Raw genomic sequence first — 15851 nt, forward strand, 5'->3', positions numbered from 1 at the left:
TTATTTTTGGGTTAAGTATTCCAAAAAAAGTGTTTATCATATAAATAAATAATATAGATTTTCTGGTACCAGCCAAGTACATGTATACTATTTTGAAATCTGCGCTGAGTGTGGCAAAATATGTAGATCGCAGCTGGGGCTGCGTATAGCCACATGAATATATATATAGTAATGCACTCCTCATTATTCTTCGTACTTGAAGATTCGACAAGCCTTATATATATTATTATTATTATTGGTTTAAGTAATCCACACAAGTATATTTAATTACCATATAAATAAATATGTTCTGGTACCAGCCAGGTATAATATTTTTGAAATCAATTAAGAGACAAAAGAGAGAGAGAGAGAGGCTGAAAGTATATATAGGTCTATATATGTGCTAATGATTTATAGGCCTAGTCTGATATTTTATTAAGTATCAAATTTAGAGTTATTAATTATAATAACTAGATCTATATATTTTTACAATTGGCCCTTATACATATAAATATTTAGTTAAAACTCTAGCATTTTTTGCCATAAAATAATATCGATGGTATAATTGCAAATTCAAATTATAAAGGTGTAGGCTATAGACTTAGCCCATATAGATCTATATAGCCTACTAGACCTATATAGGTCTATGGTATGGGCCTACCATTTATTTTAGGACTCGAATTGTCTTAATGGAAACTTTATTGCGACGATATCGCTCTATAAATTGTATTTAAGGAGGTATCGCCTTTAAAAATAACAATATTAAAGTATTTTAAATGGTATTCTTGTCTTACAATACCTCTATTCAATTTCTAATTTCATGGAAACAAAATGGAAACTTATATATATGGGTGGGTACTTCGACTCGATTATCGAAAACGGCTCTAACAACTTTCCTAGAAATTTGACAGTTATTGTTTATATAAATATATCGTTAGGAAAAGAATCAAATACTAGCAAGAATTGGCCACGATTTCCGCATATAGTCATCGTATAGATATTATTCATCGGTTTTGAAAGGATTCGACTATTATCGATTCGAGCGCGTCCTTTTAGGACTTATTCGCGTTCGGGAATTTCCGAATATATATATATATATATATATATATAAAGTATATTGGTGAAAGAGTTTTTTTTTTAAATTAATCAAGAAAACATTGAGAGCATCGTCTTCCAATGTCTTGATCTAATGGCCTATATATCACTGGAATATTATAAAATGTAGTAGATCTACATCTATATTATACGTTACATTCGCTTAACCAGTAAAACTAAACTACTCTTCTTCATCATAGTGGAAAAATGGAGAGGGGATAAAAATATTCCATCACCATAATAAATATGTTTTTTTGTTTTGTTTTTTTAATCAAACATTCATTAATTCAATAATACGGCTCTGTATACCTATGTTATTATTTTAAGTATATGTATGTTGACATTGTTTTGTTTTTTTCAAAAGTAGGCATATTTTAAATGCTTTTCAGACTTTTCTTGTTTTAAAAAAATTAGTTTAAAAATATTTTTCTTGTTAACAGAGTAGCCTAAATGGTCATCTAGTGTAGACAACGTAGACAGATCTAGTCTATAATAGATCTAGATTCTAGATATATCTAATACTAGACATTGAACCTTCTTTAGAGAATGGAATGGGTTGCCTGAATCAGTCCTAAAAACAAACGGCTTGGCAGAGTTTAAGTCATTGATTAACATGAATGATTAGATTGACAAATGAAATGCGTAGATCTTTCTTCTTTTTTGAAGTAACGTCTATAATATATGAGATTTGTCTTTCGGCCAGAGAGGAACTCTCTCTATTTCGGAAATTTCCATTTTTAAAATTAGACTTTAGAGCTCCTCAATGATCGGTTCTTTTGATATAAAACACAAGGTTAAGCGTATTCTACTTTTAGAAACTTAGGTATTGTAAAGAAGTAAGTTACTAAAAATAGAACCTGCTCTTTCAAGACTTCTTCAGCTCTGTCACGGAAAACACGTCCTGGTAAAATTATAACACTAACCGAATTGTGATTATTCTGTCATAGTCAGAGTATATAGTTTTGACAAAAGATTAGATTGATTAGAATTAGATCTAACGACATATCTAGATTTTGAATCCACTTGGTTAACCAAGCAACGTTTGTAACAAATCATTTCTATTTTATTTTTAAGCTAGACTCTATAGTAGTCTATAGTACTATAGCTATAGTCTATAGGCATATAAATAATTATTATATTATTAGTTATATAGTCAATATAGTTGATATTCATATTGGCAATGCAATTATCAATGAATATTTGATTGATAAATTATGGAATCCTTATCAACTTTAATTTTAACCTTATTTCACTGTGTTGCAACATTTTATTTTTTTATGTGGTTAACCACATTGATTTAAAGTCATTTAGATCTAATTCAGATAAACTTGTCTTAGCATGACCATGTCGGCATGTCACCAGACCATGCAATATAATTGGCTGCTTGGCTTAAGATCTAATCTAGACTTGTATATATAATGTCTTGATTGATATTAGGTCTTATACATTAGCAATTGTGTTAGTAATCATGCTACTGTAATGTTAGAAGTTAGAATAACTTCATTATAAGCCTAAATCACACATCATAGATTTACTTAGGCTTAGGGTGAAGAGTGGTAAACATGGCATTTTGAAGCGATGTTGAAATGCTGCATTGTTCACCATTTATCAAATTTGAGCAGACAAAAAGCACATTTTTCAAAAGTCAAATGGCACTGAAATCGTTGTTTTTTTGACATACATTATTCTTATCGATACTCTCTAGATCTCAACTTTTATTAGGAAGTATTGAACTCTTGACTCTGAGCTCTGTTTAATAATGGCTGCACCCAAGAAAGAGGAAAATGCCATTTTCAGGATACCACCTTACTATTACATTCATGTTTTGGACCAGAACACAAATGTCACAAAGATTGAAATTGGCCCACAAACTTATATCAGACAAGACAATCAGAGGTAAGTGATATTATCCTTATTATTTTCATTTGTAATGTTTAGTGCAGTTAACAACTCACAATATTTAACTGTTTTTTGTTTTCTCAAAAGGTCTCCAATTTAATGCTGCCTGGTCGTGCAGTTTGTGCGCTGGACTGTCGTTCAGACTTATCGATGTCCTGGTTTCAAACCCTGCCCGCTCCCATCCCCCGTCATCCTGTGGGAGGTTTGGACTAGGAAGTAAATTATCTTCAGTTCTAAAGGAACATCCGAAACATGGAAAACATAATGCTGTCTTAGTGTCTATTAGATTGAAACACAGTTCATCCTCAGCTTGGACTTTCCAATGAATGCCATGCACAATTATTATACTCATTAAAACTGATACTCAGTGATACAGACTGAGAACATTGAGTTTATATCCCATTGGCCGTTAGCCTTTAAATTTTTATTTGTTTTAGGGATTAATATGGCATATATATACTTATATATATACATAGTGTTAATGTGCCATAAAAGGAGTTATACAGTTATTCTTGAAACTCCTAATAACACAGCCAACACACACTCACTTGAATGCACTGTCTAACAGAAAGCAGAGCATGTTTGTATCTCATAACATGACTGGACATTTTAAAAAAAGGAAAATAAAAAAATACTTTAAAAAAAATCTTATTATTAAGTGTAATTGTATCAATTAGTTTGGATCAGTCATGCAATTATATGCAGGATTGATCTAGACATAATAAATCTGGTGATCGTTTCTTAAATGCATAAAAAAAAGTCCTAAGTCCTCAAGTGGACTAATTCAACTTGTACTACTAATCTGTCAAGTATGATTTCTTTCCCTTGTTCAAGATACCAAACAAAATAATTAATTACCAAAAGTTAATTTATACAATTGAGTAAATAACCTTCAAGTGTTGTTCCAGGTCCACACATTTAACAGGCATGTCAAAGGATGCCCCTTTTCTAGTTGCAGAAAACTAACTCCTTGGATTTGTTTGGCCAGTGCAGGACATTGGTACAACACTATATTTAAAGTTTTTGTTTGTGTATCATGAACAAACTTGCTGGTGTGAATATGTTTTTCCCACCTTTTTTCAACAATCTTAAAAAAATAAATAAAATATTAGCATTGTAAATGTTCATTGCAGGGTCACTTTGGGACCAGAGAAAATGGTGGTTGTTCCTCCACGTCACTACTGTGTAATTGAGAACCCAGTTTGCCGTGACAAGGATAACAAAATTATTGTTGATAATTTGGGCCAGATAAAACTACAGCATGCTGATCAAGAAATAAGATTGACTCAGGATCCCTTCCCACTGTACCCTGGTGAAGTTTTGAAACAGGTAATTACTGTGCTTCTTTAAGCTGTACAGAATCTAAGATTTTTAAATACCTTACTGTTTTCAACTGGGCCAGTTCGATCTTATTTCCAGTTAATATTCCAACATTTGCCATACTAAACTTGAGCATTCTCTGAGCCAATTTAAAAAAAAATCTTACTGTATATTTTTGGTTTTCATTATCATGAATACTTTCTAAACAAAATTTACAATGGAAACATTAAAATATTTTTCTACTAGCTACGTCGAAATTCCCTAACCATAAAATTCATTAATAAATATATATGTTCTATCACGGGAAGTGGATGCAGACCAACAAATTTTAAAATTCCAAACTTAATATTATTATGAAATTTCATGCGTGAACTATGCTAGGGTAGGAGTCATGCAGAGTGTACAATGAAATGGTTTCCTGCTTCCAGACTAATCATATGGAAGAATGTTGTGCATTATCTTGTGTTCTGGTTGTAAAATATTGCTAGTTAACATAGAACCTTGGCTATGATAGCAGAATGTATGAAATTAAAAACATGCATTTCCTTGTCTTTTGGCTTACATTCCATATTAGCACATTGTTTGAAAGCGCTGAGCCACACTGTTTAAGCCCTTAGTCATTGGTGCATCATAAATGGAAAAACTATGCACAAATTATGTTCTTCTGTCTTCATGCACAAATAAAAACAAACCTAGGCATAATAGAAATATTTTTCTTTCCCTCCCATTGGTCTATGCTATGATTAATATTGTAATGACTCTCACTATTCAGACTCCCTGCAAACTGCACCACACAACACTACCAACTCAAAGACAAAACTACCATCTCAAAGAACTTGACAACTCAGGGCACCTAATAACGTAACACTTAAATGTCATATAAATTACAGCCAATACTGTACAATGACAGTATGTAAAGCTGACTGTAAAAATGCTTCACATTTGATAACTGTACCACCCTATCAACCTTTGTAATGCTGTATCAAGGCCTTCAAGAAAATGCTCGAATATACCTTGATCCTTCTTGATGATCATATCACTAAAGCTGACGTGATTGGCTTGGGTAGTGTTCACAATAAATATTTCTTGTATAATCACTGCATCGCCACTAATCACTGTTGACTGTCACTGTTTTCCTCTCGCTGGCCTGTGTAATTATCAGCTTGCTAAAAACACCACTAATCCCTATCCACGTCACCTCCAGAGTTATAATGATATTAATCCATAACATTGAAAAACTTGCTATTTTCTCACTGAATACCTATGTTTAGTCTTGTTTTTTTTTAACTTTTCAGCCTGTTACTGCTTTAAAAGTTGTGCCAGCAAACTCAGCTTTAAGGATTCGAGCGATCCTTGATTTTGAAGATGAGAATGGGGAAAAGAGAACCGCTGGAGATGAATGGCTGTTTGAAGGACCAGGTACAGCTGCATATCTAAATTATAGAATGGAGTCAGAGTTCAATAAGTTGATCAAACCTTGTTTTCGCTCAGGGTCAGAGTTCGTAAACATGCTGATCAAATTGTTGCACATTAACAGCAGCACTAAACTTGGACAAAAACAGATAAAATTAGAGAATCTAGAGAGGAAATTCATGAGGACTTTGTATTTTGCAGCTTGTCAAAAGTTTTATAAATGTGATCTCAAATGCTTATTAAAAGATTTGATTGGCATTGGCCTTGTGACTTGTGGAGCTGTTTGTTTGTCTATTGTGGTAGTAAACAAGGTTTTTTCAGCTGATTTGGACATGACAATTGTCTTTACAATTGTGATTATGTTATCTGCAGTTTTTTTCTTTGTCATATTTATGTTGAGGCTGCTGTGCAGATTACTAAGATTAATGCTAATAAGCAGGTATAAAAATGTAAGGCGAAAGATGCAGTTATTACCAGGTAAAATTCAGGTTCCTGTAGTTATTTGGAAATGTTAAAATATTTTTTTATTTATAACTAAATCACAGTATAGCTTCTAAGAGTTTAGAATAAAGTTAAATTTTTTTCTAAGCTATAAATAAAAATGTAAAAAAAAACCAAAAAAACACATGCATATCTTTCTGAAGTTACAAGTATAGTAATTGTAATTTTCTTTTTGACATTAAAGTTAGATGTAAGGCATTTATTTAAAATATATTTATTACTTGTATATAATTTAATTTTAAAAAAATGAAAAGAACGCAAAAAATTAATTTTAAGAAAGGTCTATGAATTTTTATTAAAAACAAAACTCCTGGAGTAATGTTTACTTTACATTTTAGCAATTTTTAAATTAGTTAAAATATAAAAAAAAGATTTTAAAATGCCTGTTATCATAAAAAAATATATGGCTAAGCTTTTTGTGAACATAAAATAAATTTGTAAAAAAGATTTCCCATTATTTTTTACGTTGCCTAAGAATATATGTTATCTTTAAGGAAATTACTAAAAACTTAACCAAATGTGTATTGTTTGTTACAGGTACATATATTCCTCGCAAAGAATGTGTTGTAGAGGAAACCATTCGGGCAACTGTGATTGGTCCCAATCAAGCCATTCGTCTACGGGCTCGCAAGGAATGCACAGACAGGGACAGCAATGATAGAGTAACAGGTGAAGAGTGGCTGGTAAAAAAGACTGGCGCCTACTTGCCTGGTGCCTATGAGGAAGTTGTGGATGTTGTGAATGCCTATGTCCTGACTGAGAAGGTGAGCATTTGTAGTTCTGTTTTACTTTATCAGCTTACATGTTTCTTCGTGTCTTTTAAATTTGTTCTCTCAACATTAGATTTTAATGTCAGATTTTGTAGCACAGGTAAGCTTCAAATTATCTTCTAGTTTTTTTTTTCTTCTGTTGCTACTATTAATAGAACACTATTTGGAATGATCTTTTCTATTTGTCTTGTGCAAGTTTTTATTGCAGGAAGAAAGTAATGCTCTCCTTTTATCTACAAATTAATAGTGCAGTTTTAGTCAAAGGCACTTGGTGTTGTGAATAGTATTGATAGTTTTGTCAACGGACTGCCTAACCATTTTAACTTACATTCCTCAGATCAGATAGTTGGAAGCTAATTGAACCTTAGGTGTTTAGTCCAGTTTATTAGCTCCCACTCTAGTATCATCTAGACTTGATTCTTGTATATTGGAGTCGTACTGAATTTTCAGTCCAATGAAAATTTTTTTTTAAATATGAATGTCTGAAAAATCTATTTTCATTCCAAATGGACACACATTGAAGTACAGACTAGACACAAAAGTTGGCAAAAAAGAGGGGGGGGGGGTGTCCCTCCATACTTTAACTCTTTCTCTCCGTAATTATTTACCACATTCTGGTGGAATCAACATTGGTATCGTCTGTTAAGAGACAAAGAGTTAAGGTTCTCAATATTAATTGTTGTAAAAACTGGGATTTGTAATGCTCAACATTTCAAGGATATGCCTATTTAAAAGGTCATGGCATTTGAGGGCGCAAGAAACTTGGTAATTTGTTAGCTGTATGAAACCATTATTAGCCATTTGTTTTAAGAAAAAGGTAAACATATCTGCCTCATGTGTAAATAACTCCATATAATATGAAAAATTTCCTTTTTTGTTTTAAAAGATGAAAAGAAATAATTTAATGGTTTTCAGTTTCATTTTTAAATATTTGTTCTGTTCTTAAATTTGTTAGTGCATCATTTTATGCTTTTGATTTCAGAAAGCTCTACACATGAGAGCTCTGAGGACATTTAAAGATGATTTTGGAGTTGTGAGGAAAAATGGTGAGGAGTGGTTGATCACAATGAAGGATACAGAAACACACATTCCAAATGTGTATGAAGAGGTAAATGATTGGACTAGAGCAGCAGAACTTGTCTATTATTAGTGTGGCAGTTGTAGAATATTTCAAATAACTGACTTAGACTTAGGTCCTCCCGTGCCTTTCGGAGCATTGGGCGGCAAGCTGTCTCCATAAAGATCTGGCTGTCTCCATAAAGATCTGTCACTGGCAATGTCTGAAGCCTCCTCCCACCTGGCGTTCACTGTTCTGAGGTCCTTTATGAAGGTGTGACGCCAAGTTTTACGAGGATGTCCCTGTTTGCGCTTTCTTCATATAGGCCTCCATGTTGCAATGACATGGAGTTGCATTGACATGGAGGCCTATTTCAAACTCTTTTGATATTTTATTTTTGATAGAAACATTAGTGAAGAAAAAAAGCTAAAATTTTAAACTTCTAAATTGTCAAGTGTTCAAGGGACACAAACTAGAATTTATAGCTATAAGGACATTCATTTTGTGTTTTAAACAAACATTTGAAAAGGTTTCATACAAAATAAAAATGTTGACACTATCTTGTTTATCAGGTGGTTGGCGTTGTGAACATCACCACTTTGAACAATCGTCAGTATTGTGTGATCTTGGATCCTGTAGATGTCCATGGAAAGCCACAGTTGGGACAGAAAAAGTTGGTTAAGGTAAGATTTCACATGCATTGTCTGCCAAGTTACCTAAATATAAGCATTACTTTGTGATTGGACACTTTTAATGGCTTAATAGAAGACTATTATTAATCTCAATTTTATTACTTTATTAACTTTGTTTAAAAATTATCATGTTTTTTTGTTTTCAGGGTGAAAGATCTTTCTTTTTGATGCCTGGTGAGAAACTAGAAAAGGGAATCCAGAATGTTTACATTATGGGAGAAGATGAAGGTTTAATTCTCAGAGCAAATGAAACATTTACTGATGGGGTAAATACTTAGTTATATAATAGCTTGCTTTCAATGCCATTCATATCATTGTTTAAGTGTGTGAAGTGTACATAAATGGTTTAATTACAGTACAGCTTCAGCATATTAGAGATGCAATGCAATAGTCAGTTCTCAATCTATTCAAGTCAGTTCTCAATCTATTCATACTTGTTACTCTATTTTCTTTTACCTATGACTCTACTTTTGTAATGTACGGACATGAAATTTAATATTTTTAAAGTGTTTATTTTGTCAAGCAATCATGGTCTAATTATAGTTTTTGTTAGTGAGTGAATGAAGTTGATTTTTAGATCATAGCTTTTTATTTAACATCTCCAACCAATACATTCAAGGGATTAAAATAGTTCTACTTTGTTTTGCAAACATGGTTTAATAAACTTGCCCTACTTTTATTTACACATAATACAGAGATGTTTGTATTTATTTCACAACACATCCATAATAGTAGCCTGTTGATCTATTAACTTTCCTCTGTCCTGATGTTCCTGTTTGTCCTAGTGATATTATCTATGTAACTTCAATATTTAGTAACAATCACTATCTTACAATACATGTTTTTTTATGATCTATTCTATCCAGGATACTATTAGGTCACCTGGTGACAGATGGATGATTCGTGGTCCTAAAGAGTATGTCCCTCCAGTGGAGGTTGAAGTAGTCCTGAAGAGACAGGCCATTCCGTTAGATGAAAATGAAGGCATATATGTCAGAGACATCAAAACTGGCAAGGTGAGCCATTTTCTTTTCAAGCATATGTTACTCAGATTTTCATTACATTCAATAAGGGACAAAAAAACAAGCCAAAAAAAAAGTCACTTTAGATAAATGTGGTTTGTATTTTTTGGAATTCTACACAACTAAAATTATCAATATTTGATAAGAAACATAAGCAGATGGGACAATTTCAATTTTTTAAAGTGCCATTTTCAGCTGTTCTTCCAAAAAGTACAGCTTAAGTATTAATTTTAAAAGAATATTCCTTTTAAATTATACTTTTTGTACATATCCCTCAAGATTTTATGCCCTATTTGAACAATTGATGTATACACATTTGTAACCAATTTCGATATCAAAATAATCATAAAATGGATATCTGTAATATCTACCATATCTGCATCTGTTTTTGATTGCTCAATATCATTCCTTGTGCTTGATAAAAACAGGTCACAAGTTGAACATTGATAAAATTCCATTGGGTCAGTATGTTGAACTCTTGATTTCAGCGGCCAACCAGTTTATGACTCATTCACTTAGAAATTTCATCGCTCATTTGAATTTGACTACAAAAAAGTTTTTCTTATTAAAAAAATGAATGTTTAAAAAGTGTAACAATTAGTATATATTATAATAGTTTGTCCATCGTGGTTCAATGACCACTTTTGTCATCCAGGAGGCTGAGGGCTTTGCACTGGGGTTTTGTGCCGCCTCATGTGGCTGGTGAGACCTATGTGAGCCTGTAATGTTTGGCTGCACACTGGGCAGTTTAGTCCTGCTGGAGCTAGTGTCATTTGCCTTGCTTTTCTTCTCTGGCACTTTCCTTCTGCCAGCGCTGTTCTCTTTTCCTCACTAACCTGTGCGCCAGTTTTCACAGCGTGACTCCATGATGCTCTGTCATGTGCCTCTGTCTCCCAGGTGGCTGGGTCTATGCTGAACGCCTTCAGTAACAATTAGTATCATCTTTTTAAAAGCTGTTAACATGCTCTACTTAAAGGTCAGGGCCATTCAAGGAGAAACATATATGATTAATCAAGATGAAGAGCTCTGGGCTAAAGAATTGCCACCAACAGTTGAAGCCCTGCTCTCCATAGATCCTGTAGCTGATAGAAGTGAAAGAAAAAGTGAAGGAAGCCCAAAAGTTCGTGACAAAACAAGAGTAGTTTCATACAGAGTACCCCACAATGCAGCAGTTCAAATTTATGACTACAAAGAAAAGAAAGCCAGGTAAGCTGAATGTTGTCTAGTGAAAATTCACTTGGCTGTTGTTTTGTCTATGCTGTATGATCAGGAGTGAACTTGTCATAGAGCTGTGAATGTCAGAGTTCCTTGTAACATGTTTGTGGCACATGCTTGCCAGAAAGATGAAAATGAGACTTTTTCCAGAGTTCCCCAAAAAGAACAGTGTCACAAATTAATTCTTGCGGTTCAGCTAATAATTTCTACACAAGTGTACAAAATGTTCCTGAATGTCTTTTTTAACTTTCTACTGAATATATGCAGGAATTTCCACTTACCTATGTTGAAGATATAGATCTCTAGACCAAATTTAATTTTAAGATGATAATTTTAAAAAATTATAATGATCTTACCAGCGCTTTCCCAATTAGCTAATATTTTTTCCCAAAGATATACATTAACAGTTCAATTTCTAGGGAAAAAGTCATTTTTGAGATCCTCATTCTTCCACTCACCTTGCACCCATGAAGAATACACAAGCCAATTAGAGGAATTCTAATTAGTCTATATTTTGTGTGTTTATCAGATTAATTAATAAAATCTTTTTTATTTTCCCCTTTCCTTTTGCAGAGTTATTTTTGGACCAGAATTAGTTATGCTTGGTCCTGATGAACAGTTTACTCAACTCAGTTTGTCTGGTGGCAAACCCAAGAAACCCAATGTGATCAAATCTTTGTGCCTTTTGCTGGGGCCAGACTTTTGTACTGATATTATTGTAGTGGAGACAGCTGACCATGCCAGATTGTCACTTCAACTTTCTTATAATTGGTATGAAATATTGAAATCAGTATTAATCAGTTATTTAAGTACTTGAAAAAAAACTAATTTTTAATCAATTTTTTTCCTTCATATTATGGAGCATATTTTGACACAAAACCTAATTCTATGTAGGCATTTTGAATGCGGTGACAGATCACCAACAGAAGCAGCTAAGTTGTTCAGTGTCCCAGACTTCACTGGAGATTCATGTAAAGCCATTGCTTCTAGAGTGCGAGGTGCAGTAGCTCAGGTTCAGTTTGATGATTTTCACAAAGTGAGTTTTATTTGCTTGGTCAATTGATAGACATTTAAAAAATTACATTAGCTATTTGGTTAACAACTGAAATGAAAGTATTATAAAATTCTATTTGCTTTTTTAAAATTAAAATGTTGAAATCAAATAAATAATAAAAGGGACTTGTAGCAATAATATATGTTTATTATCCTTAAGGGATTTGTCATACAGTAGTTCAACACACAGATCAAAATGTTAAATGAGTTGTACACTCATACTATAGTTTACTCAAACTTGGCACATGATTTTTACATCAGTAACATGAAATCAAGAAAATCCACACAATGATATTACTGTTGCAGATTTTAAATTATATAGTTTATTGTAAATAGTTTCTTGCCATGACTGTCTGGATACTGCTGTGACTATTGCTAACCTAAGCACCAAAAGAACTTGTTATTGTCATACACTTGACTTCATCACAACAATAATAATAAGGATGCATATCCATTTGTGACCTGCATATTTTGCCACATCTGATGCAAAGTTGTAGACTGACATTTGTCTATACAAGTTATTTTCATTGTGCTTGGAATACACACAAAAAAAATGCAGTTAACTATTATGAACTTCTGGTCACTCATATATTCTGACTTAACCTATTCACATAAAATTGGAAAATACTTCACCAGTGAAAGTTACATTTTGGACATTTTTTTTATAGTGAAGGATTTTGGGTGATGATAAATAACACTTGCAATTATATCAAGTTACTATATCATTAATTGTTTGATTTAAAGAATTCAGCCAAGATTATCAGAGCTTCTGTTTTTGGCCTGGATGCCAATGGTAAAGTGAAAGATAAATTCCACTTCCCTCAAAACAATTTGGTCATTACCAGCATAGACATCCAGTCTGTGGAGCCAGTAGATCAGAGAACAAGGGATGCTTTACAGAAGTCTGTACAGCTGGCTATTGAGATTACCACCAACTCACAGGAAGCTGCTGCAAGGTACATGAATGTTTCCAACATTTTGTTTTTCTTTGTGTATGCTGCCAGGTATTTTGAAGTCCATGTTTAATGTTTAGAAATGTTTAAAATTCTGACCTTTATTTTAGATTTCATGTTAGCCAAAACTAAAATGAAACTAAACTGAAATTGAGTTCATGTAATTCTTAATAGTTGATGTAGTGATGACTCTATTCTAGAAGCTATGTGACATGCTTGTTGGGCCCCACCCTCATACCATTTGTTTAGATCCCCTTCATCCTTGATGCTATAGGTGGCCATTTTGGTCTTAATAGTAGACCATATCAGATTTGTATTAACACTATTACCTTTAGGCGTGCTAACTTGGAAAACATTTAGTTCAAATTTATATTGCATAAAACGAAATATATTAAACAGTTTTTTTTGTTTTTATGCTTTTCATGATAGAAAAAATGCATGGAATTTAATGTATTGTATCCTGTGTTGTTGCACCTACCTGCTGACCATATAGTAAAAATGACTAACCACCGTTATTTAAAATTATATTCTAGAAAACAAAAAGTAAATTGTAAAATTGAGTCTCCCTCTCCTCCATTAAAGTATTACAACTTTGATGTGAATATATTTTTTTGTTTTAGACATGAAGCTGAACGTCTTGAACAGGAAGCTAAAGGCAGACTTGAGCGCCAGAAGATTACTGATGAGGCTGAGGCAGAGAAAGCCAGAAAAGAACTATTGGAACTCCAAGCCAACAGTGCTGCTGTGGAGAGCACTGGTCAGGCTAAGGCTGAGGCTCAGAGTCGTGCCGAAGCTGCCAGAATTGAGGGTGAAGCTGCTGTAGAGCAGGCCAGGTTGAAATCTATGGCTACCAAAATAGAAGCAGTAAGTTAATAGACATCTCAAAATAGTTTGAAAAATAATATTAATCAATTTAAAACTGTTAGCAGTTTGGAATAATGAAATTTCAAAACATGGCTTGTTAAATTTTAGATGATTATTTTTTGTATTCTATTTAATCATTTTGGAATAACAGTATCATTTTCTTAAGAAGTTACTACAGTATATAATTATATAGGCCACATAATGTATTGGTATTTTAGTTTAAATAACTTTCACAAAACCATTGAACACCAGGAGTCAGAATTGGAGCGCTTAACTCGAGCCAGAGAAGCAGAACTGAAGTATGTTTCTGAACAAAACAAGATGGAGCTGGAGAAAGTCAATGAAATGTCCACTATTGAAATCACGAAGTTCAAAGAGATGGTCGGTGCCATTGGTGCAAATACTTTGCTTGCTATGGCCACTGCTGGACCTGACATGCAGGTTGGTACATTTATTTTTACAGCATGCTCAACTTGTACAAAATGCTTGAAATTAAAATTACTCCATAGTCTTCTTAAATTGTTGCAGCCTTTTCAGTTTAATTTTTTTTTTAGTCATTCTTATCTTATTATTATCTTTTTCCTCTGCTTTTTATTTCTGATACATTGATCAATAAATTATCTTGTAAGTCTTCAAAACAAACAATTCTGGTCAGTTATTGCAAGTCTTAACTGCACTAGATCGCCATACTGATTAGTCAGTAATTTTTAAAATGGCACCATGCATGTTTATATTTTTGATACTGTCTAATAAAAAGCAAAAAAATGGTCAGAATGTCAAGTCATAATTAAACTAGATTTAGCCATTGCGTGTGTCTGCCCCCATGTGTTTACATTTACCTTAAAAATTTCTAAAAATTCACTTTGAACATAAAACCAAATGTAATCAAGTTTAAGTTTACAATAAGACTAAAATTGATTGATAAGATAATTGATTTTGAGTCAGAATTTTTTAAGAAGAGCTCAATTAATAAGGATATTAGAACTAGAGCTAGTTAGAAAGGAAGGGGGGAGATGTGGCCCTTAGGCTTTGGAAAAATGAGTTTTAGTTGGTTATTGAAAAAGATGATTCTAGATGATTGAAAACTTGTTTCGCTTTACCAGGTTCGTATGCTTCAAGCTCTTGGCCTGAAGTCAACTCTGATTACGGATGGTTCTTCTCCCATCAACCTTTTCAATACAGCCTCAGGTCTAATAGGAGGACTCGTCCCTGCCAAGCGTCGACGTGACCCAGACGATGATGACACAGAATAAGATATTCGCCAGTGACCATGACTGGATGTATTAAGAACCAATTAGAAGTGCACACATCATTCCCATTTAAATTGTGTTTGTACATTACCTATTCTGAAATGTATGCTGTTAATGCCAGACCTTTTTTTCTTTTTTGTAGGCATATTTTTTTGGTAAACCTTTGTATTTTATTTTGCTTTCATTTAGACATATATATATATATATATACATATTATATATATATATTTATATATATATATATGTCTGTGTGTGTGTAATTTGTGATATTGTGATAATATGCAACTGCCATTTACAACTGTTACTCTATAAGTGATAAAGCTTGTTATAAAATGGGTATGATGTTCATTTATATGTTGTAAATTTTATTTTTTTATTTTTTAATATAAGTTTATCTTCAATGTTATGAAGTATCACTGTTTTTCTTTAGAGAACTTTTTTTTGTAGAGCTTATATTTAATGATTGAAATGATTTAATGATTGAAAGTAGAATCATTAGAATTCATCTCTTTTGTGATTGATGTTATCTAAATTATGGAATCACTGTAGATTCTATTTTGGATAAAAATCTTACATTACATTAAATATAATTTGATAACAGCTTTGTCTTTTGCCTTCTGTTTCAAAAATTGCCTTAGCAGGTAATATACATGTTTTACCAAAATAGATCAAGTTGTCAAGATGCTGTATGTTTGTGTGTGCTATGAATATTAAAGAGCAAGGTTCTAGCTTTTTTTCTTCTTCTAAATTCATATATTTGTGAAAAAA

General features: G+C 32.7%; 1 protein-coding gene across 4 annotated transcripts; it reads left to right on the forward strand.

The window, feature by feature from the left end:
- Positions 1-1820: 1820 nt before the first annotated feature.
- On the forward strand, positions 1821-15683 carry LOC106051537 (major vault protein-like). Of its 4 annotated transcripts, none has more exons than XM_056006521.1 (16): positions 1821-1978; positions 2780-2970; positions 4107-4302; positions 5589-5712; positions 6745-6971; positions 7960-8085; positions 8607-8717; positions 8873-8992; positions 9593-9742; positions 10725-10954; positions 11537-11734; positions 11858-11999; positions 12761-12972; positions 13590-13833; positions 14086-14274; positions 14937-15683. In XM_056006521.1, the coding sequence occupies exons 2-16, from the start codon at positions 2834-2836 to the stop codon at positions 15084-15086; spliced, it is 2556 nt and encodes an 851-aa protein (XP_055862496.1). In that variant the 5' UTR covers positions 1821-1978; positions 2780-2833; the 3' UTR covers positions 15087-15683. The 4 variants fall into 4 exon arrangements, with proteins under 4 accessions (XP_055862496.1, XP_055862499.1, XP_055862497.1 ...); XM_056006524.1 differs by having other exon boundaries at positions 1852-1978; positions 2797-2970; XM_056006522.1 differs by having other exon boundaries at positions 1974-2114.
- Positions 15684-15851: the final 168 nt, after the last annotated feature.

Source organism: Biomphalaria glabrata, chromosome 12 (genome assembly GCF_947242115.1).
Source record: "Biomphalaria glabrata chromosome 12, xgBioGlab47.1, whole genome shotgun sequence".
In the NCBI taxonomy this organism is placed as follows: domain Eukaryota; kingdom Metazoa; phylum Mollusca; class Gastropoda; family Planorbidae; genus Biomphalaria; species Biomphalaria glabrata.